General features: G+C 40.6%; 1 protein-coding gene across 4 annotated transcripts in view; it reads left to right on the forward strand.

Annotated features, from left to right (window-relative positions):
• Nucleotides 1–26,377, forward strand: part of Dnah5 (dynein axonemal heavy chain 5) — a 283,494-nt gene that overhangs the window by 90,727 nt on the left and 166,390 nt on the right. For 3 of the 4 annotated variants that reach the window (XM_046468300.2, XM_058570742.1, XM_058570744.1), the window contains 8 exons: nt 461–667; nt 6,284–6,455; nt 12,055–12,200; nt 17,970–18,129; nt 18,793–19,029; nt 20,384–20,574; nt 20,662–20,749; nt 23,252–23,385. In XM_046468300.2, the coding sequence (XP_046324256.1) occupies nt 461–667; nt 6,284–6,455; nt 12,055–12,200; nt 17,970–18,129; nt 18,793–19,029; nt 20,384–20,574; nt 20,662–20,749; nt 23,252–23,385 (1,335 nt within the window). The remainder of the gene's footprint in view (nt 1–460; nt 668–6,283; nt 6,456–12,054; nt 12,201–17,969; nt 18,130–18,792; nt 19,030–20,383; nt 20,575–20,661; nt 20,750–23,251; nt 23,386–26,377) is intronic. The other variant, XM_058570743.1, reaches the window with a different exon arrangement.

Raw genomic sequence — 26,377 nt, forward strand, 5'->3', positions numbered from 1 at the left:
TTAATCAAATTATCCCCTACAAATATTTACCTGTAGATTGGCAGGAAGTAGTGTGTCTTAGCCATATTGATTGTATTTCTAGGTAACTGAAAACTGAGTTTAGTTGGGTTTTGTGAAACTTTCAATAACTGAGTGGGCACGAGGGTGCCTGGTATCAGGGAGCTGAACGGCTCTTGGGAACTCACCACCACGACATGGTCCACTTCTCTAGAAAGTGTGAGAGTCATGAAAGAAACATTTTATTGAATTGAAAGTGCACCATCACCACCAAAAACCTGGAGGTTATTTCTGAGAGAGAATTTAGGGTAAGAGCAGGCAGCTACATTTCCTTTAATTCAGGAAGCTCAGGTCCTTGCAAGAACACTTAGCAACCTAGATCCCCAGGAGTGGCTGAGTGAGATGCTCTTGGTGTTCATTGAACGTTCTGATGGTAATGATGCTGACTTCTTTCTTCCCACAGATCAGAGAAGTTCACAGAGGTCTTGAGGCTTCTTTGTTGGTGAAGGCTCCAGACACTGGGGAGTTGTTTGTGAACTTTGATCCTCAGATATTAGTCTTATTTAGAGAAACAGAGTGCATGTCACAGATGGGTCTGGAAGTGTCGCCATTTGCAGCTGCCCTCTTCCGGAAACGGTATATATTCAAAAAGAACTTCAGTAACATGAAGGTATAGTATTTTTAATTTTCCCTCTTCTGGATAGTTCTGAAATACATTTAAAAAAATCGGGGTGTGTGTCATGTTGGAGGACAGAAAATGACCAGAATGGCTACAGTGGAATGAGTGAGGGACAGTGACAGAGGATGAGGCTGCAGAGTTGGATGGGGCCAGAGTGTTGCAGGTCTTGTATGAATTTATTTTGAGTGTACCAGAAAAATCATTGGCAGAAATTGAGCTGGAGAAGAGAGCATGATCTAATTTATAATAAAAGTCATCTTTGCTACTGGATGGAGTGGAAGCAAGAGTGTCAGTAGGGAGACCCTTTCTGGACTGCTCCAGATCTGGCATGGAGAAGATGGTGGCTTGAGCTAGATATGGCAGTGGAATTGATTAGATATCAAGGAGTTGTGCCAAGAGGCAGGATAAGAGGGAACTCAAGGATAATTGAAATAGGGACTACCATGAATTGTATAGGTTACATTCTGTCTAACTGCAGTGGCCCTGATCATGAGTACCATTTATGAAGATGCCAAAGACTTGAGCTAGTTTACTTTGGAAGGTAGGTGGGACTCAGTAGTTCCCATCCCAAGGACAAGATTGTTTTTAGACATCAAGGGGAGGTGTCATCCATGCTACTAGATATGGAAAGCTAGAGTCCAGTGAAGCTGTCAAAGTGGAGGCATGGTTTGGAGAGGTGGAGAATACAGTTGCTATTTAATGACATTCTCCTGGATAGAATTCTTAGGGAGAGAACATAGACAGGGAAGAGTAGAGGGCCACAGGACCAAACAGTGGCTCCAACATTAGCACATCTGGTAGAAGAGGAAAAATTAGCAAATAAGATTACAGAGTGGACTTTGAGGTGGGATGAAAACAAGGGTCAAGGAAACCAGGGGCAAGAAAAACCTCATGAGGGAGGGACAGGTCACCAGTGACAGGTGGTGCTGCCCAAAGACAAGAAAGACCAGGTCAGAGATGCAGCCCTGGTAGGGGAACATTCACATGGAAACTGGCATCAATAGATCATAATGGTTAACATCACATGAGGGCCACACATTTGCTTTGCATGTTAAGCCATTTTCATTTGATCATTCCCATGATCATATTAGGTAGGTGGGATAGTATATAATTATTTTATTTTCTAAATGACCAAACTGAGCTTAGCCAAGGTTTCACAGGTAAGTGGCAGAACTACTAACAGAACCCAGAACCCACAACTTCATGTTATATTCAAAAAGTCAGTATCAGCAATGGGCAGACCTTCCTCGAGTGCGTACTCATGAAGTACTAGTCAGCCCGTTGGGATTTCCGTATAAATTCCTCTTGGTATGTTAGAAAATCATTTTGCCAATCTACATATTTACAAAGAAAATATTTTTATTAAGAAACCATATATTTTTTTTTCTGGAGGTACTGGGGACTAAACTCAGGGGCACTTGACCACTGAGCCACATCCTCAGCCCTATTTTGTATTTTATTTAGAGACAGGGTCTCACTGGGTTGCTTAGTAACTCACTTTTGCTGAGGCTGGCTTTGAACTCGTGATCCTTCTGCCTCAGCCTCCCAAGCCACTGGAATTATAAGAGTGCACCACTGTGCCTGGCTAAGAAACCAAATCTTTATGAGTATAAAAGCACTGATGATGATTTTGTCTATGGAGGAGTTGTTTTGGTAACAGATAATCCCCAAATAGGGTACATTTCAACATCCCTTCATTTTATCTCAAGGGTTTTTGGCTAAAGAGATTGAGCAGAGTTGGGATGATTATGTGCATGACTCCATGGACTTCCGGCAGGGAGGATGTGGCCAGTAGGGTGTCTTATACAGCAACTGGGGGCAAGTGCTGCAGTGAATGAGGAGGAGGCAGGTGGTCTTCAGGATGTCCTGATTCTCACAGCATCACTTCTGTTGTGTCCTGTTGGGCTCCATAAGTCCACCCAGATTCCAGGGAGGGTAGAGGCATGGACGACACTACTACTACTACTACTACTACTACTACTTCCTCCTCCTCTTCCTCCTCCTCCTCTTCTTCTTCCTCCTCCTCTTCCTCCTCCTCCTCTTCTTCTTCTTCCTCCTCCTCCTCTTCCTCCTCCTCCTCCTCCTCTTCCTCCTCCTCCTCTTTCTCCTCCTCCTCTTTCTCCTCCTCCTTCTCTCCTCCTCCTCCTCTTTCTCCTCCTCCTTCTCCTCCTCCCCCCCCTCCTCCTTCTTCTTCACCAAGAATGTTTTAAAGCCAACACAGTTGTAAATGAAATTTGAACAAATAAATTATGATCTGGTAGACATTTATTATGGAGGTTGAAAGAATTAAAGGTTCCTGCTCAACATGAGCAGATTTATTGGCATATTTTGGGCACCCTCTGAACACCCCCCACAGTTGCAGAGTTTGGGTGCTGAATGCTCAACAGAGTTTTCGGGCTTCTGCTGATATGCCAAAGTACTGAGTTTGTCTTCTTCCTCAACTCCTTGGAAGACAGTTGAAATTAGAAGGAGATGAGCTAGTAGTGGCTGATGGTTCAGATTTGGAAGCCAGTTTAATCTGGATCCAAACCATTATCTTTGGGTAAATTACTTTACCTTCTAAACCTCAGTTTCTTGGTTGGAAAATGGATGAGTAATTCCTCCTGGGGTTAAAGGATTAAAGATGAGAAATGGAAGACCTGCCTGAGGCAGATTCTAAGGACTGTTTCCCAGATAGAATGAGTGACAGACACTGAAACAAAGGTGGATAAAAATGAATAAAAGCTTTAGGAAATATATGAGTAGCCGATAATTGAATAATCAAATCTAGGATTTCTAAAGTGGCTTTCATGGAAATTGAAAGGGAATTATAGAAATTGTGGCAAGGTATTATATGAAGAAAGGTTTATTTAGCCCATTTGGGAAGTACTGGGTTTAACAAAATTCTCAAAGCCCCTCAGTACTTCTTATACCCCAATGGCAGATTTCTCTGGACAATTAATATTAATCATGGCTATTCAAGAAGAAATATTGCATATGGTGTTTTTCAAACTTATCCATGCAGGGATCATTTTTATTATAGAATGTCTTGAACTTAGAACTTTAAGGAAAACATTTTAGGAAACATTAATCTAATATCAAGGTAATGCTAATCTTTACATTGCAAATGTGGGTTTAAAAATAACTTTATTTAAGAAGCACATTAAAATCACTTTCTTATTTTAATGATTATTAATATTGACATTGTCCTGAAAGCTACGCTGGAAATACTATAAATATTTAATTATTTAAAAATGGTAACATGGAAAATATATATATGTCAACTAAGTTGATTTAGTTCAACCTAACACAACAGTTAATTTTTCAATAAAGAACTCAAATCCATAAGTGTCAGATCACAAATGCACTTTCTAAATAATTACCAATTGGTTAAAAGAGAAATAACGATCAATCATCTCCTATGTTCCACCTACCATTTTTGACACATTAACAAACAAAGCAGATAAGATTCTTGTTCTGGTATAACATACAGATACTCTTGGACTTTGGGGTTATGTCTGAATAAACCCATTGTAAGTTGAAAATATCTGAAGTGGAGAATGATTGAGCACACCTATTGAACATTGTAGCTGAGTTACTTTAAATGTGCTCAGCACATTTACATTAGCTCACAGTTGGGCAAAACCACCTAATACAAAGCCTGTTTTAAACAAAGTCAAGAATGAATCAAATCTCAAGAATGAATCATAATGAACATCACTAGCCCAGGAAAAGATCAAAATTCAAAAGTCCCAAGTATGGTTTCCATTGAACATCTTTCATTTTCACACCTTTGTAAGTTGTAGAAAATCCGCAGTGAACATTATAAATTGGTAAATTATTTAGTGTATTGGTATAAAGTGATAGGTGCTATGGGAAAAATAGAGCAGGGCATAGAATATATGAGTGGCTTTTGGTGGTGGTTTGCAGTCTTAAGTAGCTTGTCAGGATAGGCCTAACTATAAAGTGCTCTGAGAAATTATTTGAAGAAGGTGCAAAGATCCTGAGGCTAAGGATCAATAAGGGAGACAGTAGGTGGGATCAGAGAAGAGAGGGGAGAATGGCTGAAGATAAGACAGGCAAGGGGAATAAGATTAAGTAGGTTTTCATAGAGTAAGGACCTCTCCAAGAATTTGTATGAGGATGTAGAGCCCTGAATTAGGTGGGAACATCTAATCATGTCAGCAGAGGGGTAATATCATCTGACTTAGTGTTTTAAGGGTTCGCCCTTGTAGCTAAGTAGAGCCTAGAGTCTCAGAGTCACGGATGGAAGCAGGGAGAGAATGGTGGAACATTCTAATAATTCAGCTGAGTGTCAGGGACAGCAGATATAGTAAACCAATCAGATCTCCTTTGAGTATGGTGTGACAGGAGAACTGGATGGGTTTAAGTGACAGTGGGCAAAGAGAGGAATTAAGGCTGCCTGAATTTTGGCCAGTGGGCAGAAAGGATGGAGTTTGCTGTCACATGACTTGGAGAATGCGGTGGGCAGAGAAGGTTTGTGGGCAAGGACTGCCTTTCAGTTTGGACCTGTTAGGTTTGAAGATGTCTGTTAGATATGAAGGGGGGAGACTGTGCAGGCTCTTTTTCTTTTGTGTGGTGCTGGGGATCCAACCCAGGGCCTTGTGCATGCAAGGAAAGCACTCTACCAGCTGAGCTATCCCCAGCCCTCTGGGTAGGCTCTTGCTGTATATGAGTCTAAACCTGGGAATGAGATCTGCACTGGAGATGTACGTTTCTCTTTGGCATTCAGATGACATTAAAGCCCTGTTATTGTTTAGATGTGGTATTCCCAAAAAGCTTACATGTGAGACAATGCAAGAAGGTTTGGAGGAGAAATGATTGGGTTATAACATTGACCAAATCAGTGAATTAACCCCTGATGGGATTAACTGGGTGGTAACTGGAGGCAAGTGGGTGTGGCTGGAGGAAGTGGTTTACTGGGGCCGTGGCTACGGTGTATATGTTTGTTTCTGGAGAGTGGTCTTTCTTTCTCTCTCTGCTTTCTGATCAACATGTTGCCTGCTTCTCTCTGCCACACTCTTCTGCCATGAGCCCCAAGGAATGGAGTCCTCTGTCTATGATTGAGACCTCTGAAACTGTGAGCCCCAAATAAATTTTTCTTCCCCTATAATTGTTCTGGTCAAGTCTTTTAGTCACAGCAGTGAAAAGCTGACTAAAACAAGCCATAACACTTGTTGAAATAATACTGGTTCCTGATTCTCCTCCTGTGCTTTAGGTCTTGCATGAAATTTGGCCTATAGTCCCAGCAATGGACTCCCATGATCCAGACACTTTTGATGATGAGTGTGGTCCACAGAAGAGGCTCAGAGGAGCAGGATGCCCCAGTTTAGAAAAATTACTTGACCTCAAAACTTTTCTTTCCTTATAGTCTGGGTAGGGACTGAAAAATTCTGCTTCTTAAATTCTTCATCCTTGGTTGTAATTTATTGAATTAGCATTTGTGATTTATAGAGAAAGTCCACGTTTTCTCTTCTTATTTTGTTTTTACCTTTCTCCCTGCCAGGCTATGAGAGCCCCCAGTTTGATCCTAAATAAAAGTAAGCATTTTATATAAAATGATAAAGGTGAGATGTTACTTGATGATTTAAACCCATTTAATTGCAGATGATGCTGTCTGAATACCAGAGAGTGAGGTCAAAAATGCCCCCCGCCATTGAGCAACTGATGGCCCCCCATTTGGCTAAAGTGGACAGAGCTCTCCAGCCAGGCTTGGCTGCGCTGACCTGGACATCGCTGAATATTGAGGCATATTTAGAAAACACTTTTACAAAGATCAGTAAGTTTGTCTAAATGGTTACTATTTCTCAGATTTAAAGGCTTAGTTCTTAATATCTGTTGTGAAATTTCTTATCAATGTGGTGATATAAATAAGATGAGATGCCGCAGTCTGGCTGGGCACAATTCACGAGCCACTTATCAAGCAGAAACGAACTTTATTTTTAGAACACACGCAGCACCACAGGAGCTCTTCAGGAATTCCCTCAGAGCCCAACTGCCACCACTGGCTTCCCACGAGCCTCTCCACCCCCAACTCCTCCTGCTCTTGAGGCCCATTGGCTGGGTCGTGTGGGCGGAGCCAAAAGAGTCCCCCAATGAGCAGCTCCGTGGTCTGAAAGGGTGGGGAAACAGCCCAATGAGCATCACTGCAGAGGAGCCAATCAGCTGGCAGCTGGAAGTTTGCTGGGGCCACGGTGAGCCAATCAGCTGGAAGTTTTCTGGGGCCCCTCCAGCTGTGGCTCTCAACAATGAGAATTCCTCAAAAGCTGTTCCATAAGAAATTTTTTCAAGGTATACACTTTCATTAATCTACTGAAAACTGCAAATATTCAGTATTAAATTTGTTCCCATAGATAACCACGATTTTTCATTTATTTTTACTGTTGGACATTTGAATTTAAACGATCTTTAGAGTCTTTTAACTTGTGATGCTAGTTGGTTAGTGTGTTATAAGACCCTGATTTGAAAGATGTGGAGGTTTGCATGGAATAGAGGGCTGGACAACAGAGAACCGTAAGTAGGAAAAGTTGAAGGAAACGTCATTTTTCCTTAGTGGGGGATATGATAATTTTGAAAATGTAGGTGAGGTGGTATATTCCATAGTTACAATTTCCCAGAATGTGTACAGGTTTGTTGCAAAGGTGGAATCTGGGCTCAAATACATCTGGGAAGCCCACCTTAGTAGCTGGACAGATTTCTTCTCTGGAGGACTTTGCAGAGCCTTTAATATGCATGGCCACTGGGTCTCCAAGAAGAGCTCTTGTCCTGGTGGTTTGGGAGGCTAAGACAGGAGGATTCTTAGGTCAAAGCCAGCCTCAGCAGAAGTGAGGTACTAAGCAACTCAGTGAGACCTTGTCTTTAAATAAAATAGAAAAGAGGGCTGGGGATGTGGCTCAGTGGTGGAGTGCCCCTGAGTTCAATCCCTGGTACCAAAAAAAAAAAAAAAAGAAAAGAAAAAGAAGAGCCCTTGTGTGGGTGTTTTCCAGAGTTCTTTGACTCCTAGGAGAACATCTGAACCCCTCCCTCATATTTCTGTGGTGAGCAGGGAATATAGTCTGGGTCATGGTAATGACAGATTTTTTTCGAAGACTTTCCTGTTATATCCAATGTCAAATGCTCTTACCTTTTCATGGCCCAATTCTGCCCACTTTTTATAGCCCAGAGTAAGTCTCACTCCAGGAAGCCCACCAGCCTCCAACCCTTGTGACCTCATCCTCCTCCTGTGATGTCTGTTGCGTTGACAGTAGAGACGGGGGCTCTGTATTTCAGCTCTCTTTAGTGGTTTAATCCAATTTCATCTTTCTCCCCAAAATGACTGCAAAGGGTTTAAAAAGCAAGCGGTCTCTTTAACGTTTGTTGTACGCTCAGTTGGGTGGAGTGGACACCCATGCACTCACACATTCCTCATTTCAGGAGACTTAGGCAGTCCGTCTCCGTTTCCTTACTTTCCTCACCCTATTCTAGGTCTTCCATCCTGTCTCCTCATTTTTGGGTCAACTCTTCCTTGGTGGCCCTTCTGGGTACCTCTTGTGGTGCTTTTTATCATTCTCTCTCTTTCTTCCTTAGGTCTTTCTCTAGGTCTGATGCTTGGAACTAATGAGGTAGAACCTGGTTTATTTATAGCTTGTGTTGTCAAGGGCTTGTCTTACCTGTAGGTTTTCACTGTGTCTTCTGAATGCCTTTGGCTCAACAGTGTCTAGTTGTTTAATTTACCAGGTGTTGTATACTCAAAAATAGTTGATGAGTACCTGGTTGGGGACAGGGAGTAGAGTGAAGAATTATTGCCGAATCACCCCTCCCTTTTGTTCTGCTTCACAGATTGGGAATTGGATTCAAGGCAAATTTGTTAAAATATTTTTATTTGTTCTTTTTAGAGATGCATGACAGTAGAATGTATTTTGGCATATTACACATACATGGATTATAACTTATTCTAATTAGGATCCGATTCTTATGGTTGTACATGATGTGAAGTTATCCTGGTTGGGTATTCAATACAAGGCTAGGAAAGTTACGTCTGATTAATTCTACTGTCCTTCCTCTTCCCCTCCCTACTCCCTTCACTTTATTTCCTTTTATCTAATCCAATGAGCTTCTATTCTTCTCCTCTTCCCCTCCCTTGTTGTGGGTTAGCATCCACATATCAGAGAACATTTAGCCTTTGAGTTTGGGGACTGGCTTATTTCACTTAGCAAGATATTCTCCAGTTCCATCCAGCAAATTCCTTAATTTCATTGCTTTGTATTTTTTTTTTCTATTTGCTAAGAGTTGCCTTGTGGCCTAAGATATGGCCTATTTTAGAAAATGATCCATGTGCTGCTGAGAAGAAAGTATCCTAAGTCATTGATGGATGGAATATTCTATGTATGTCTGTTAAATCTAAATTGTTAATTGTATTTTTTAGTCCTATAGCTTCTTTACTTAATTTTTGTTTTGAAGATCTATCAATTGATGAGAGAGGAGTGTTGAAGTCACCCAGTATTATTGTGTTGTGATATATTTGACTCTAGAGATTTGAGTTTGTTTGACATATGTAGATGCTCCATTTTGGGGGGCATAAATTTTTAAGATTATTATGTTTTGTTGAAGCAGCATTAAATGGCCTTCTTTGTCCCTTCTAATTAATTTTAAGTTGAGGTCTACTTTATCAAGTATGAGAATAGACACCCATGTGAATGGCAAGTTTTTTTTCCCTATTCTTTATCTTTGGTCTAAGAATGTCTTTGCCTATAAAGTGAGTCTCTTGGAGACAGCATAATGTTTGGTTTTGTTTTTAAATCCAATATGCTAGTCTGTCTTTTGATTGATTAGTTTAGGCCATTTACATTTAATGTTATTATTGAGAAATGATTCTTATTCCCTGTCATTTTGAATTATTTCTGTTTTTTGAGTTAGTTTCTCTTTTGATTGACTATTATTCTAGTGTAGCTTCTCTCTTTGCTAATTTCCAGTTTTATTTTTTCTTCATGAAATATTTCATTGAGAATGTTTTGCCATGTGGTCTTTGTAGTTGTAAATTCTTTTAACTTTATTATTATGGAAGGTTTTAATTTCATTGTCAAATCTGAAGCTTAATTTTGCAGGGTATTATAGTATTATTGGCTGGCATCTATTTTCTTTCAGAACACAGTATGTATTATTCCAAAGCCTCCTAGCTTTAAGGGTGTGGGTTGAAAAATCAGCTGAAGTCCAAATTGGTTTCCCTCTAAATGTGACTTGTGGTTTTTCTCTGGCAGCCTCAAAGACATATTGTAAAGGGGACCTTTAATATGAATGAAGTGTATTTCATACTCATTGTAGCTTAAAGGTAGGATAATATAAAATGTATTATCAGGCAAGCATTGCATTGTAGAGGTGGAAAAAAATAGTAGAAACAATTTTAAATAAGACCCTCAATTTAAGGGTTGGAAAACTGTGGTTCAGAGTTGCTAAATGGTTTCTAATGGCACACAGATATAAGCAGTCAGGATGAGTTTAGAACCCAGTTTCCTTGCCTCTAAGCTAGTATTCTTTCCAAAATATTCTTATAGGAAATAAAACTATATGAAATTGACTAAAAGTCTCTAAGGACTCATTTATAAAATGTATAAATGTTTCCTAGTTAGAATTATCACAATCAAATTAGAACAGGCTTCCAAGGTAGGCTTGCATGTCCTCTCTGAGAGTGTAAGGATTAGATGGCTAGCAATTTGGATGTTTTATTAGAATGTTAGCTGGAGACAAAGAGATATTTTCTAAAGAAACTCTTGTTAGTTCTCATATTTCATTATGTTTTTCTTTTTGTAATTTAAATAGAGAGACTAATTTAATAGAACAGGATTAAATTTCTTTAGGAGACAAACTATGTTAGACAAACTATGTTACATCTCAAGAACAGCTGGATTCCTTATTGGGTTAAATGAGCCAACCCTTCTGTTTACAGATAGTTGCCTGTATCATGTATTTCTTCTAAAAGAGTTTTGGCTACTTTCAAAATAAAAATCAGAACTTATAAAGACTCAATTTTGTGTATTCTATGCATAAATGTTGCTAGTTATTTTTTTTGTATTGATGTCATGACAAGTTGTCACAAACTTAGTGGCATAAAATCATTTAATTATGGAGGACAGAAATCCAAAGTGAGTCCTATGGGGCTAAAATCAAATGCCACCAGGGAAGACTCTTTTCCTTAGCCTCTTCTAGCAGGCAGAGGCTACCTACACACGCTGTCCCATGGTCACTCCATCTTCAAAGCTAAGAGCATAGCATCTTCAAATCTCTCTCTCTTTCTCTGCCCCCTGCTTCCATGGTCATATTCTTTCTCTGACTCTGACCTTCCTGCCTTCCTCTTATAAGGACCCTATGCCTAGGGTCCTAGACTCTAGACCTTATTACTACTTTGGCACTATCTGGATAATTCAGAACAATCTCCACGTCTCAATATCCTTAACACATCCGCAAAGGCCCTTTTGTCACATAAGGTAACATTCCCAGTGAATTAGGATGTGAAAATCCTCATGGGAACTTTTTAAAACTTGCCATAAATGTCCTTGAAGATGCTTCAAAGAATCTGTCAGACAGAAATAGTAAAGAATTTCATTGAGTACAGATGCTGAAATACAAATGTCAGCTCTCCTTTTGTACTCAAGAACTTGACTACCAGAAAGAACTGCTTGGTGTCTTGAAGAGCTGTATGTAACACTGTGTTTTCTTCGTTCAATTTCAACTTCATTTCCTAGGAGAAAGTATCGTTGGAACAAGAGAGATTTGATTATATGGTATCTGTTTAAAAATGTATGACCCCTTAGGTGGATGCCCATTAGCCATCCTTCCTTCTTTTGATGTGGAATTGTTAGCTTTCCTCAGAGTTGCCCTTTAATCCTTGAAACTTGGTGTTCAATACCACCTCAGCAAAACTAAAAAAAGTATGCCTTGTGATAGTAATGTGAGAAAAATAGAATTTCACTTTAAGAACACTGTTTTGAAAACCTCTCCTGGAACAGGCTCTGGGATACACGTTAAAGCTGTGGGATGAAGACATGGGTTTCAGAGGGAGTCAGCCTATGAGCGGACAATGCGACGCACTCAGATGAAAGGGTGCTCAGGCTGCGGTGTTGGCACAGGAGGAGGCAGGTCCCCATCCATGCAGGTCCACAGGAAGCCTGCTGTGGACAGGAGCCGGGGCTAGGCGGGCTGGGAGAGCTGAAAAACTGCTCAGGAAGGACCAGGGAGAAGGCCAAGTGTGGAACTATGGTGTGTCCCAGGGACCTATGGAAACTGAAAAGTGTTGCTCCTGCCATTGCTACTGGCATCTAATCGTGTGTGTGTGTGTGTGTGTGTGTGTGTGTGTAACAAAATGCTTTCCTTCATCTCCTTCATTTGCTTTTGTTTTTCCAAAGAGGACCTGGAGCTGCTGCTTGACCGAGTCAACGATTTGATTGAGTTCCGCATTGACGCCATTCTAGAGGACATGAGCGGCACCCTGCTTTGTCAACTCCCCCAGGAGGAGCCGCTCACCTGTGAAGAGTTTCTCCAAATGACAAAGGTCATTAGAAAATGGATAGGTTTTACTAAAAAAGTTTTCCTGCAATTTGCTTTTCTATAAAGGGCAGTTTTTGAAACATACATTGGATTTTTTTTTCTTTCTACTTGCGATTGCTTTGTGGCAGATATAATCAAACATGGAACCTTCTGACCATAATTTGGATGAGGAGAAATGTACCTAAGCAGCCACTTGGACACAAGGGGAAAGTCACCTCTTTTCACATCACTGAGGGAAAGTACCATGGAACACATTTCTAATTTTCCCATAGCTTATGAAGAGTAGAGCTATGTTGTAGAAGAGCTTCTCCTAATCTAGGGGTCACCAATGAAACAGTTGCTCTGAGCAGCTTCTGGGCAGGGTCTCTCCCTGTATATGTCAGTGGAGCAGTATTCCCAAACTCGGTGTTCCGTGGCACACAATTCTGGAGCCACTTCTAGGAAACCTGGGAGAGGCGGGTTGATCCATTCTTATCAGCTAGACAACAGAGGGAACCCTCCACAAATCTGAGCTCCCAGATGCCAGCTAGGGGCCAACCTTGCAATCAGCCTTTCCAAGGACACCAATCTCAGTCCTTCTGTTATTTAAACCCCTTTCTGCATGCATAGAAATCTTCGGTTTAAATGAAATCATTCTTACATAACTGAAATGTAATGTGTCTGTGGTTCCTCATTGTCATGCTCCTCACTGTGGGTAAAATTTTTAAATTTTTTTTTTGTTTTTTAACTTTGTTCTAATTAGTTATACATGACGGTAGAATGCATTTTGACGCGTTGTACATAAATGGAGCACAGCTTCTCCTTCCTATGGCTGAACATGGTGCTGAGTCACATGGGTTGTGTAATCATATATGTATATAGGGTAGTAATGTCCGTTTCATTCCGCTGTCCTTCCCATGCCCACAGCCCTTCCCTCCCTCACTCCCCTCTGCACTGTCCAAAGTCCCTTTATTCTCCCCCACTCCCATTATGGATCAGCATTCACTTATCAGAAAATACATTTAGCCTTTGTTTTTTTGGGGGGGTTTGGCTTATTTCACTTAGCATACTATTCTCCAGCTCCATCCATTTACCTGTAAATACTATAATTACACTATTCTTTAAGGCTAAGTGATATTCCATTATGCATATGTACCACATTTTCTTTATCCATTGATCTGTTGAAGGGCATCTAGGTTGGTTCCATAGTTCAGCTATTGTGAATTGAGCTGCTATAAGTATTGATGTGGCTGCATCACTGTGTTTTGCTGATTTTAAGTCCTTTGGGTATAAACCAAGGAGCAGGATAGCCTGGTCAAATGGTGGTGCCATTCCAAGTTTTCTGAGGAACCTCCATACTGCTTTCCAGAGTAATTGCATCAATTTGCAGTCCCACCAGGAATGTATGAGTGTGCCATTTTCCCCACATCCTCGCCAACACTTATTGTTTCTTGAATTCTTGATGATTGCCATTCTGACTGGAGTGGGATGAAATCTTAGAGTAGTTTTGACTTGCGTTTCTCTAATTGCTAGAGATGATGAACATTTTTTCATGTTTGTTGATCATTTGTATTTCTTCTAATGTGAAGTGTCTATTCAGTTCCTTTGACCATTTATTGATTGGGTTATTTTATTTTATTTTATTGGTGTTAAGTTTCTTGAGTTCTTTATATATCCTGAAGATTTGTGCTGTATCCAAGGTGCCTGTGGTAAAGATTTTCTTCCATTCTGTAGGCTCTCTCGTCACACTATTGTTTCCTTTGCTGAGAAGAAGCTTTTTAGTTTGAGTCCATCCCGTTTATTGATTCTTGGTTTTATTTCTTGTGCTTTAGGATTTTTGTTAAGGAAGTCAGATCCTAGGCTGATGTGGTGAAGATTTGGGCCTCTGTTTTCTTCTATTAGGTGCAGGGTCTCTGTTCTAGTGCCTGAGCCTTTGATCCACTCTGAGTTGATTTGTGTGCAGGGTGAGATACTGAGGTTTAATTTCATTTCGCTACATGTGGATTTCCAGTTTTCCCAGCACCATCTGTTGAATAGGCTAACTGTGGGTAAATGTGGTACCTGCCCAACCTTCCGACTCTTTTTTGTTCTCTTCGCATCTGAAAAAAACACTTAGCTGCACTGTTTATAAAAATAAAAAGCTTTAAAAATTTTCAAAGCAAGTTTTAGAATATTTTAAAAACGGGAAGCTTGGGATCCTAATCGTGATGCCACCCATTGTTGTGATCACCGTGTGTTTTATGCCGCTCAAAGCTGTGCTCCCTACTGGACGCCCAGCAGAGTTTGCATCCTGCTTTGTTCTTCCCCAGTTAACGTTTCTCTAAAATCAGACTTTGTGTTGCTATCTGGCTTTTATAGGCACCATTTTAAAAATGGCTTTGGGTTATTTTACGAGGTGGATGTGCTACAATTTATTTGCCAGTTTCTTATTGCTGGACATTAAATGGCTTCCAAAGTCTTTCTATTTTTCCAAGAGCTGCAATAAATATGTTTATATATCATGTTTTACCTTTTCAGAATTATTTCCTCTCTCAAAATAAGATTGCTGTGTCAAAGAGCACGGCTTTACTTGATAGCTCTTGATATTCACAGCCAACTGTCTTTCAAAAAGGACGTTGTCAACTTAGAATGCTGCTGGCATCCAGCCGTACCAGCCTCACTACCCCCAGGGAACACGGTTTTATTGTGTCTTCCTGATTTTAGTTTAAGTAGCAAAATCATGTAACATAAATTGATTTGCATTTCTAATCACCAGTGTAAATGAATGCTTTTAGTTGGATTTTTTTAGACTTTTCACAATCTATTTATTTGTTGCATTATTTTTGGAGCACCTATGCCAACCAATGCTGGGACATGGCAGTAAATAAAATGTGAGATCCCAGTCGTGCAGGAGCCCGCTTTTCAAGTGGACAATACAGAAAAACAAACAAAAAAGCCTATGAGTAAACATGTCAGCTCGTGATAAATTCAATGGATAACAATTAAGAGGGTAATGGAGAAAAGAAGTGCCTAACCCAGAGTTGTGACTTTACGTTGATGGTTCGGGGTGACTTTTGTGATTACATTTGAACCGAGGAATCGAGGAAGGGAGCCATGTGAATAGCTTTGGGGAAGAGCTTTCCAGCAGAGGGGACAGCAAGGGCAAAGGCCCTGAGGTAGAAACATGTGGTTTTGGCAGCTGGAGGGAGGTGTTGAGATGAAGTACATGGGATGTGTTGATATGCGGGGACAGAAAAAATCAAGCAGAGAGGGAGAAAGATGGTTGGTAGTCTTGTCCCTGGAGAAGTGGGGAGGCTCTGACTCAGAACTTAGTGTGTGAGATTATTCTTTCTTTATTTTTTAAAAATATATTTTAGCTGTCAATGGAACTTTATTTATTTATTTATTTATTTATTTATTTATTTATTTATTTATTTATATGCAGTGCTGAGAATTGGACTCAGTGCCTCACACATGCTAGGCAAGCTCTACCACTGAGCCACCACCCCAGCCTGAGATTATCTTGCATAAGAGGAGAACCACTGTGTTCACTCCAACAGGAGGAAGTGGTGGAGGCTGGTTTGTCTTCTGGAGAGGGCTTGGGCATGGGGAGTTGGGTGAGTCTCCCTGTCATGGCTCCATTTGCTTTTGGAGGAATGTGAGGGGCAAGGGTGGTTAAAGACAGGAGGACACAGGTGTTGTGGAGCCAGGTAGAGGAAGTGGCGGTGGCCATGTGGAGCGATTCCTGGGTAGCGTTAGGGGATGGTTGAGTCTGGGGGCTGTGAGCTTCCAGCAGCGAGCCTCTGCATGGCCATGATGTGTGTGGGCAAGAAGAGAGGGTGGGTCGCCTGTAGAGGTTGGGCCTCACCTGGGAGGGTGGCCGAGGGCCGAGGGAGTGATGGACTAAAGGATATCAGCAAAAGAATTGCTGAAGTGAGGCCGGATCTCACTAGAAGGCGTGGCCTGGGGGGGGAGAGTGAATGGAGCTGGGAGAACCTGGGGGCCGGAGGGCTCCTGGTCTGCCAAAGCCGAGGCATCATGGGGATGAGGAAATCCTGGAGCTCCACGTGGGTCCACAAGGAGGAGGTGGGTCAGGTTCGGTAACAGATCCGTCTGGTGGTTTCAATGTGCGGATGTCACCATGGAGGTGGGTTGTCAAGTGGGGCGAGTGGAAGCAATGGGTTTGGCTTATTTTGCTTGATACAGGGGCATTTTAATGAACCTTTTGTACTTTATCCTCATTCTATTTGTACTCTGCTTTATTAATTTCTATGCTGTTTACATCATCTTTATAATCACGTCCTCTCAGAAAGAATTAAAGGATTTACACAAGGCTGTTAGAACTACAAGTCTTTGAGAGCTTGTTGATTCTGTTTTCCAGAACCCTCAATATCAAGGCGTTTTGTGGTTTCAAATGTGTGTTTTATTACGGAGGGGTCTGGAAGGACTGGGGGAAGGTCACTGAGGATTTCCTGGAGAGCTGGCTTTGAGAGCGAGAGATCACATCATGGCCCATGTGTGCTTCTCTCCCCCAGGCAGTCAGAGGACTGAAGATGCAGACTTTGAAAATTATTAGCACTCTCTCAGGGAATTAGGAGCTAATTTACACAGAATGACCAGCTTGACAGACACTTAGTACCTGTGGATGACATTTGCTGACCATTACTAATAACCAACTCCTCCAGTACTTTGGTGCCAGCCCTGTGCTGGGCACTTAACATGTTATCTTAGGGAATGCTTGCAACCATCAAAGGTGGGTTCTTCCATTATCACCAGTTTACAGATAGGAAAACTGAGGCCAGAGAAGGATCTTCCATATCACCCAGAGCTAGGATTGGAACCCAGGAAATTTAGTACCAGGGTCTATATTTGTTACTAGATGATACTAACTTCATTCCATCCTTTATCTACTCTCAGACCTGCCTCTACTTTTTTTCTTTATAACTACTTCTCTCTTTTTTAGTTGTCTCTAAACTCAGGGTTGAGATTGGTGGTTGGGTATAGTTCTGACTTGAGAGTGAAGTTATTTTATGCTTTGATGGTAAAGAAGCTTGGTTGTATGTTTCAGTGTACATTAGAATGTTCCTGTGTGATGGCATCCAAGTGCCATGTGTCACAGCCGTGGAGTGGAGGTGAAGGTCATGCACGAGCAGGTGACAGAGCCAGGAGGCTGATGTTTGATGTGGAAGATCCAGGAGAATATTAGAATTTCAAGGTGCATAAAAGTGAAACTTGAAATGAAGCTGGAGACTGTGGCCAGTTGACAAAAATCTCTTGCTTTATAGGCTTATTTTCCAACCAGTGGTAAATAGCTGATTTCGTATATAGTGCTACAGAATCCATCACAGCGCCCCCAAGTGTGTTTTAATTCATATTTATAAAATTTTATTCCTGAGAAATGCATGATTGAGTTGGACAGGAGGGAAATAGACCTGAAATCAAGTAGGAGATAGCTGTGGCTTTTTGGAAAAGATGAGGAGAAAAGAAAGGCTGGCTAGAGCAGATTATGCAATATGACGGGCATATCACAGAAGAGGCTACTGGTGGATTTGAGATTGCTGTCCTCCATGCTGGAAAAGCAAATGTGATTTTGGCTCGTCAACATTCCTCCAGGTTTTCCCTTGTCTGTAGTGCATTCAGAGGAGGCCTGGCAGGGGGGAGGGTTGAGGGGGTGGTACTGGGAGAATGTGGGCCAGCATCACTGCAGCCTAAGCTCTCCCCTGGAGCTGAACCTGTAGACTCGCTGCTGTTCTTCAGGAACTCTCAAGAGCCAGATAAACAACGATGACATGTGATAATCATTTTTATTTGGTAGGACCTTTGTGTAAATGGTGCTCAGATACTCCATTTTAAAAGCTCATTAGTGGAGGAAGCAGTCAATGAGCTTATCAACATGTTGTTGGACCAGCAAGTTCCACCCAAGGAGGAAAAAGTGTTTGATGAGAATCATATTGATTCAAAAAGTGAAACTTCAGGTAAGAGGTGAGGTAATAAAAGGGTTTATTTTTCTAGGACATTTGTTGAAAACTACAATTTAATTTTCTACAGAGTGACTTAATTCCACAGTTCTACAAATGGTGTCTCAATTTTAGAGTGATATTTATGTCTGAAATTGTGGTTCTGAGCAAATTGTAATGACTCCATGTTGCTAATTCCCATTTTTTTTTTGTGTGTGTGTGTGTGTTAAGTTCTGCAAACATGTACTTTTCCTGAGCCTTCTTTGGCACTTAGCTCTCTTTTGATTTAAGCCAGGGGAGGCATTTTACTTCAGTTTACCTGTAGAGGAGGGTGGATTATGGGTCATGGATTGGAATTCTCCTTGAAGTCATTGCAGACTAGAGCAAAGTTTTGCTTCACAGTCAAGAATGCTACAAGTGGAGAAGGAAAGTGGCTCTAAAGGGGTTTAGAGTGTTGGTGGGAGAGAGAACCAGCCTGTGGGCCCAGTGGCTGCAGCACCCAGAGCTCCTGCATCTCTCATTGGTTGTCTTCTCAGGAGGAGGAAGACTGTAATGGCCTTACTTTCTAAGAAGCATGCCACTTAAGTGACATCAAACTTGCATGTCATTTGTCTTAATTTCTCCATTTAGTTGTGACCGCTCTCTCTCTCACCTACCTCTATTTGTGTCATGTCATAACAGCAAAAAGAGAGGAAGGAACTTCTGATGCCTTTACATTGTTCCTTAACGCTGGGGCTGGCTCACTGTCTTTGACAGCAATCCCAAAAAAGAAGAAACAGCCTGAGATGGTGGAGGCGGCCTGCGAGTTGCTCTCTCATTTCAACCACCAAAACGCAGATGCTCTTCTGAAAGTGACCAGGAACACTCTAGAGGCCATTCGCAAGCGCATCCATTCCTCCTACGTGATGAATTTCCGGGGTAACAATCCCACACGGTTTGCAGGGTGGCTGATCAGGTGTGGTTGTGTGTGTGTGTGTGTGTGTGTGTGCACCACATTCCTGATAAATTTAAAGAATTAAGAAACTCCACCATTTATTGAGTGCCTCCTTGTAAGTTTCAACATTGTAAATGTTGGTCATCCCAACGGATACCCTCACCACTCATGTTGAAGTAGAGAAAACCAGAGCAGGGAGAGGTCAAATTAATTTTCTTAAGGTTACTTACCTTTGTTAACGGCATAAAAATCAACATCACTTTCAATCTTTTTGTAATAAAATGAAAATATATAAAATGAATTACTTTAATCTGAGACAGGAAAGGCACATACTTTGAAAGGAAGGCATATGGAAAATATTGTTTCATTGTTAAATTGTTAGGTTATTGACTCATCTTGTAACGTGGAAAGAGTTTGCTAAAGTCACACTTATCTTCTTGACCTGCCTGTACTTTCCAGGGGCTTCCCTGTGCTTTCCAGGGGCTTCCCTGTGCTGAGGGCCTTTGGAATACTGGCATTTAAGAGATGGCACTTGACATTTAATTAAAAGTGGATACATGAAGTTTGGGGTTTTGAAAGAATGTTTTGTTGGTGGCATAGTTTATAATGTTTTATTTCACTTCAGACACAGGGTTATATTAGAAATTTTCAAATGTGGGTTGGTGTGCTAAATATTAAATCACAATTATTTGTCAACTTCATACATTATAGGTATTTCTACCTAGATAAAGTTATGTGTGCTACATACATATATACCCATCTATATGTATCTATAACTTATCTATACCTAACTTTAAGAGCCCATTGATATGGATGGTGAGTTACATTTTATTTCCTTTTCATTTTTTTTTTTTTTTAGCTGTTCTGAGGGTAGAATATACACTGTGGTAGAGAAGGCATGTTTTATTTGAAAATACAAACTGGCTGTTTGTTTTAATTTTGGCTAGTTTTGGTAGTTATTCTCATTTTTCATTCTTTGCGTATTTATTCTTCATTTAACTAATTTATCGGCATTCAGTTATTTGGGCAATATCATCTTTAATAGCTTAGATAAAAATTTATCCTTAAGCCTGATCCTACATAATAGGTTTCCTTTATGGATAGTAGACCAAAAAATTATAATCAACAGAAAATGACTTGGGTTCCACTGAACTGCTCTCTACTAAGCAAACCAAAAGCTTTTTAAAATTCATTCATTCAACTAATATTTGCCTGATAATATATCTACCATGTGTTGTTCTAGGTGCTTTAATCGTGGTTAGAAATGAAGTAAGTCCCGTTTTTGAATTAAAAATATTAATCCTCTACTGTGTTTTTTTTTTTTTTTTGTAAACTCAGACAGCAATAGTGCATCTAAAGCGAAGCAGAACAATCTGCCTATTCTCCGAGCAAACGTCACTCTGGCCATTCCCAACATTGCCATGGCGCCTGCCCTGGAAGACGTACAGCAGACCCTGAACAAAGCTGTGGAGTGCATTGTCAGTGTCCCCAAGGGGGTTAGACAATGGAGCAGGGAGCCCTCGTCCAAGGTGGGCCTGGAATGGGAAAGCTGTTTCATGTGGAAGCTGTTTATTTACAGATAAGACAAAGCTGAAAAATATCCCTTTACATTGTAGAAAAAGGCACATGAAAGAAAAATGGCTGCCCTGCAGAATAATGAAGAGAGTGATTCTGATGTCGAAATGGAAGACAATGAACTTCAAGGTAAATGCTCCTTGTGTTCTTTTAAAGTATTGTAAATCAACATTTATTGAGCTTCAATGTACCCTCCCCCAACTCCTATAGGATTCTCAAATCATGGGAGAGCAGAGTATTAATCTATGAACCAATTTTAAGTCTATAAAATGTCAAGATCTGGGTATTTTAATACTTCTGCGTCAACACTGTGGTCTGCTTCTAGGGGGTTGACGGCAGCTGGTACTGCAGTGCTGATTTTTGGTCCAGTCTAATAATGAGAACTGGAGGCAAGAAAGGTTTTAATTTGTCAGTTTAAAGAGCCAATCACCATCATCACAATGAACATTTCCTGGCACCAAGAGATGTTTTTCACCCACTCTATTTCCATTTTGCTAACATCTTGTGAGTGTCACTGTGTGTCTGGTGGCTTTTATTTGTATTAGGTAAAATCAGGCAGCCTAAGACACTCAAGTTGCACGTGGTATTAAATGTTGTCCTTGGTCCTCACACTCCCTTAAGTCAGCCCCACAAACCTCATCTCCTATGTAGTCCTATTGGCATTCACCTCCCCTGAAGCGATAAATCAACTAGCCAAGGAAGAAACTGAGGGAAGGTCCTTTCTAAAGAGGTGTGAGTGGGCTGGGAGTGACGTGAGAGGCCCTGGGTTCCATCCCCAGCATCACAAAAATAACCAAACCAAATCAAACAAAAAACAAACCAGAAAACAAAAGTGTTGCTGGAGGATAAATACAGCACAGATCAACTTTCCCTATGACTTACAAAATGATTTATTTATTAATCTAAGCTCAAAACCTCTACTATTATTATACTAATTTCCAATCATATATTATTTAATTTCCTGGGATGGCTTAAAATTCAGAATTTTCTAGACTAAAAATATATTCAATCATGAATTATATCTAAGTTGAGAAGAAAAACATTGATTGAAAATTATACATATTTTTTTTGTCATGACCAATGAGTTAAGGAACTAATCGATTTTTCTTTCTGCAACTCAAATCTTTTTTTTTTTTTTCCTTCCTTCAGTACAAACCCAGGGCCTTGTACCTGCTGGTCAAGCACAATTCCACTGAGCCACACCCAGCCCCCAAATCTTCTAAGTTCTATTGAATTTTCATTTAATTTGTTCTTCTTTTTGATTTTACAATTTGTATTTGGTTCTTGTCTTTTTCTGTCTCATTATTGATATTTCCCATTTTCTGAGATATCACTCTCATAAGTTCCTTTATTTCTTTAAATATGATTTCTGTACTTCTTGGAACATATTTACAAAAGCTATTTAAACTCTTTGCCTAATAAGTCCAACGTCTGAGTTTCCTCATGGGTAGCTTCTGTTGGCTGCTTGTCTCCCTGTGTGGACTCCACTTTCCTGTGTCTTTGTGTGTCTCACACTTTTTTTTTCCTTGGTTGAAAATTAGACATTTTAAAGAATGGCAATTCTGAAAGTTTATGACCCTTAGGTTTTGCTGCTATTATTATTATTTTCTTTATCAACTGTCAAGGATTAATTGTGTAAAAACTATTTTTGGGTTATTAGCTACTATACTCTCTGGGCGGTTAGTGGTCAATTAATGATTGTACAGAGATTTCCTTGACTATTTTGAAGCAAGAATCTTTGCCCTTTGCTTAGAGACTCTGTACTTGTGCTGGAACCCAGCAAGGCTCAGTCAGTTTAAACCACTACGCAAGTCTTTACTCACTGGTGCTGCAGGGCCTCAAATTCAGACAGAAGTGAAAGGCTGAGGCCTTTTGGGGTCTTCCCTGGGCATGCTGACATCTCTGCTCATGAATGTGGATTCCTAGAGCCCCAGGGCGACTTCTACTTCAGGGCTTACAGCTCTCTCTGTGGACATCGCTCTCCCCAGACCTTTTAACTTTTTTGGCTACCATCTTGTTTGTCCCAACTAGTATCATCGTCTCAGGTTGCTGTGAAGTTAAATAATTGTTGTTGCTAATTTAAAAAAATATATATTTTGGCAAATGACTTGTGGGTCAGACATTTTTTCCCCCCACTCAGTGAAATTCTGCATCATGTCATGTAAAGATAAAATCCTTGAACACAGCTTTTCCAGGGAGCTTCTAGGTGTGTTGATTACTGATTACTGATTAGAGACCCTACCCTCTGAGGAGCTCCAAACCCAGCCCTGACCCTCTGGGCACTGCTAAGTTGAGGGTTCTCACAGCTGCATGGGATGTAAGTCTGCTGTGTTTTAAAGCTTCCACAGCCAGAGAGGAGTCAGTGGGAAGAGAGCAAGTTAAACACATGAGACTTGGTCCTGTCACCTGGATCCCATATTTTTTCTTGAATTAACACTCTTTGGATTGCTGTAAGATGTAGTTAATTTCCAGAGTCCTGAAACTTTGAGAATGTCAAAAATTTTCACGATTTTTATTGCTTTTAGGAAGGAGATACTTTATGGTATCTTTACCATTTCAGAGATCTCCCATCTGTTGATAGCACATTGCCTATGCTGTTGATTTAAACTTTTCTCTCTTTTCTGCTTTCAGAGATGATTGAGGTGGCATCTGTGACCTTACCCATTCCAGTGCAGCCCAAGAACTATTATAAGAATGTGTCCGACAATAAGGAGATTGTAAAATTAGTCTCTGTGCTGAGCACAATCATCAGTTCTACCAAAAAGGTACGTCCCGAGGCCTGTGGCCCGGCCCTGGGCCTCACAGCCGGCCTGTGTGAAGGGGAAGAGGGCAAGCTCCTACTGTGGGGATCCGGGTCACACCCAGGGCCTCAGTGCCTGGCGAAAGGCAGCTTGTGTGTGCTGAGCAAAAGCTTGTCACCTGAAGATCCCTAACCTAGGATGACCGTGAAGACAGCTGTTGTTCCCTGTTTCGTGTTGTTTTCCGGCGAATGCCTCCAACCTCTTCTCTTGATACAAATGAGTTAAAAACATCTAATTTATCCCAAACCACAAATCAGATTGATGTTACAATTCCCCTTCAAAGAGTCAAATAGAACAAGGTTTACAGTCTATTTTTCACATTTACATAGGTAAGCCTTATAAAATATCAGATGAAAGTTTAATATATCATATAAAATTTTATATAAACATAATAAATATACACACATACACATATTTTCTCCACATGAAAACCAGATAAAGCTGAGACTAAAAAAAAAAAAAAAAAAATACTGGTCCTATCAACACAAACCTGTACTGGATATGGCTGTAGATTCAGGTTAAATTTTTTCCCTTCCAACTTGTTTTTTGTCTCAGCTTTCCCTTTTTTATTAAGCAAATTTACTCTTGTAACAAAAAAGACTTAGAACCCTGAAATCATCTCCCGTAACCCCATCAAATTCGTTAGAGTTTTTAGCAAGTGATCATACAACCAATTCTGCAAGGTCCATCCACGCCGTCCCAGATCTCTCTCTCCAGAAACCACCATGCATGTGCACTGGGCGCAGATGCTGAGCACCCTCAGGTAGGATCTAGCTAACCTGGTTAATTAGCCAAGCAGAACCAGTACCTCTTGAAACCATTAGAACAATTTTTATTCCCATGGCACTGGGACCTCTTGACTTCAGAAGCATTTCTCAGTGTTGTAGGAACAATTTGCTGCTCAGAGAACACATCTCTTCTGTTACTGGGTCTGGCTAGAAGGAGCTACGGTTGTTTGAAAGCACTCTGAAGACTTTCCATTGACATAACAATTTGAGGAAATGTTACCTAGTGTTAATATCTTCCCAAGGGACCTGTAAGTCTTTGCGTTTATGCAAATTTAATTTTCCTATCTTAATATACTGAAGGTTCTGAATTTAACTGCCTCAGGGACAGGGTCCACATAATTCAATAAATATCTAGTGCTTAGTTTATCAGGTTCTATACCAACTGATACAGGTAAGTAGAATAGCCTATGACAACAATAAATATTCAGATACATTTTCAAATGTCTCAGTCATCACAGAAAACATAATGTCATCCATGAAGTCCATCACTTTTGTGAATATAATTAGCCTTTATTAGCAAATCTAAGGATAAGGTGTAGTAGCTGAAATGATACTGCTGGCAACAAAATACTTACGTGTGTCAATTTTGTTGCATTTCCATTTCTTTTATATGGAGGAAATGAACAGATCTCAGTCATCTTTAAAATAGCAGGAAGGAGTGACAGTTTCTTGAAGAATTTTTTTCCCCGGATTTACGTAACGGACAAATTATTTCTGGGAGAAGGGATGCACAGGCAGTGACAATACTAGACACGGGCAGCCCTTCACCTTGGACCCTTCTGGAGGAGTCTGCTTCTACCATAGGACATCCTGTGACCTCACCAGGAGCCCTGTCCTCCTGCCATGGCTGATGGCTCAGAATGCAAACCCAGTCTACATTCAACCCATGCCTAGGTTGACCGTCCATTTCTAACACTGCCTGGCTTTAAACAATGAGCTGGACTAAACCACCCAAACCACCTTGGTAATAGAGATAACTGAAGCAGAACAGCTCTCCTCTGTAGCTCATGTAATTCTCCCTTTAAACTCTGGGATTCCTTCACCCTAAAAATTAGCTTTCTTTTAATAAGCATGACACTTTCCTCTAACGTAAGGACAAATCTTATTGAGTTAGGGCGTATTCTTCATAGTATGAACTCTTGGAGCAGAAAGAGCTCAGGATCCTGGCATTTCTACCCATGTGCACGAGTCTTTGATATCTATAATTGTTCCTCTGAACCATAGTGCATCTGTGATCATGCTGCCTTCCTGTGTCACACATTGATGTCTATACATCATCCCACACCAGGGGACCAGGTATCGTGGGATAAACCACGGCAGTCTTAGCTTTCTGCATTTCACTGGATGGGAAACTCAGCACCCAATGAAGGCACCCAGTGAGGCTGTGAGGGATGCTTAGCTGTATGTGGGGAGGCAGAGTTAAGGACTCCTTGGTTTGGTGCAGGTTGGTGCAATGTACTTAAAACAGTTGTACAGTTTAGAAGGCTGTTGGTAATGATCTGTTGTTTCAAATGGTTGCAGTTGTCATGCCTCATTTTTCTTAACATTTTTTCTCACACAGATATGATTTTTAAGTTATGATATAATCTAATGAAAAAACTCTATCCCCCAAAGGCATAAACATTAGAAATGAAGAGTCATTTTAAAAAAACTTTATAGATAATATGACATCTACCAAGTAAATCTAAGAGACTAATCTGAAACAAAAGTTGTGGGACCCAAGAACAGTTAAGTTTGTTAAAAGATAAGTAATAGCATTTCTGACAAAATGCATTAAATATGTTCCTGAGAATTTTTGTTTTGAGAAGTTGTATATTTACTATTAAATGATAAGAATTTTGAGAAAAATGGGATAGAGGCAGACACATAAACTCTAGGAAATTTTGTAATGAGTATATCCCAAAATGTATTTGATCACAGTAAAATGTGAATGTGTTTAATAATGCTATAGAAATTAAAGAATTTTACTAGAAAGAGGTGGAAGAAGCTCAGGAGGTGTTCAAGGAGCAGTGGACGTTACTGAGGCACAGAAGCATCGATACAGCATGGAGACCAGGCTGAGCTGTGCCAAGAACATAAGACAGGTGGTGGCCCGACTGGTGTGGGGGCAGGAAGTGGTTCAGGGAGCAGGTGCACAGGGCCTGCCTCTGGGGCTTGCTGCTATGGCA

Source organism: Marmota monax, unplaced genomic scaffold (genome assembly GCF_021218885.2).
Source record: "Marmota monax isolate L192 unplaced genomic scaffold, Marmota_monax_Labrador192_F-V1.1 WCK01_AAM20220418_F8-fsc00120, whole genome shotgun sequence".
Classification (NCBI taxonomy): Eukaryota; Metazoa; Chordata; class Mammalia; order Rodentia; family Sciuridae; genus Marmota; species Marmota monax.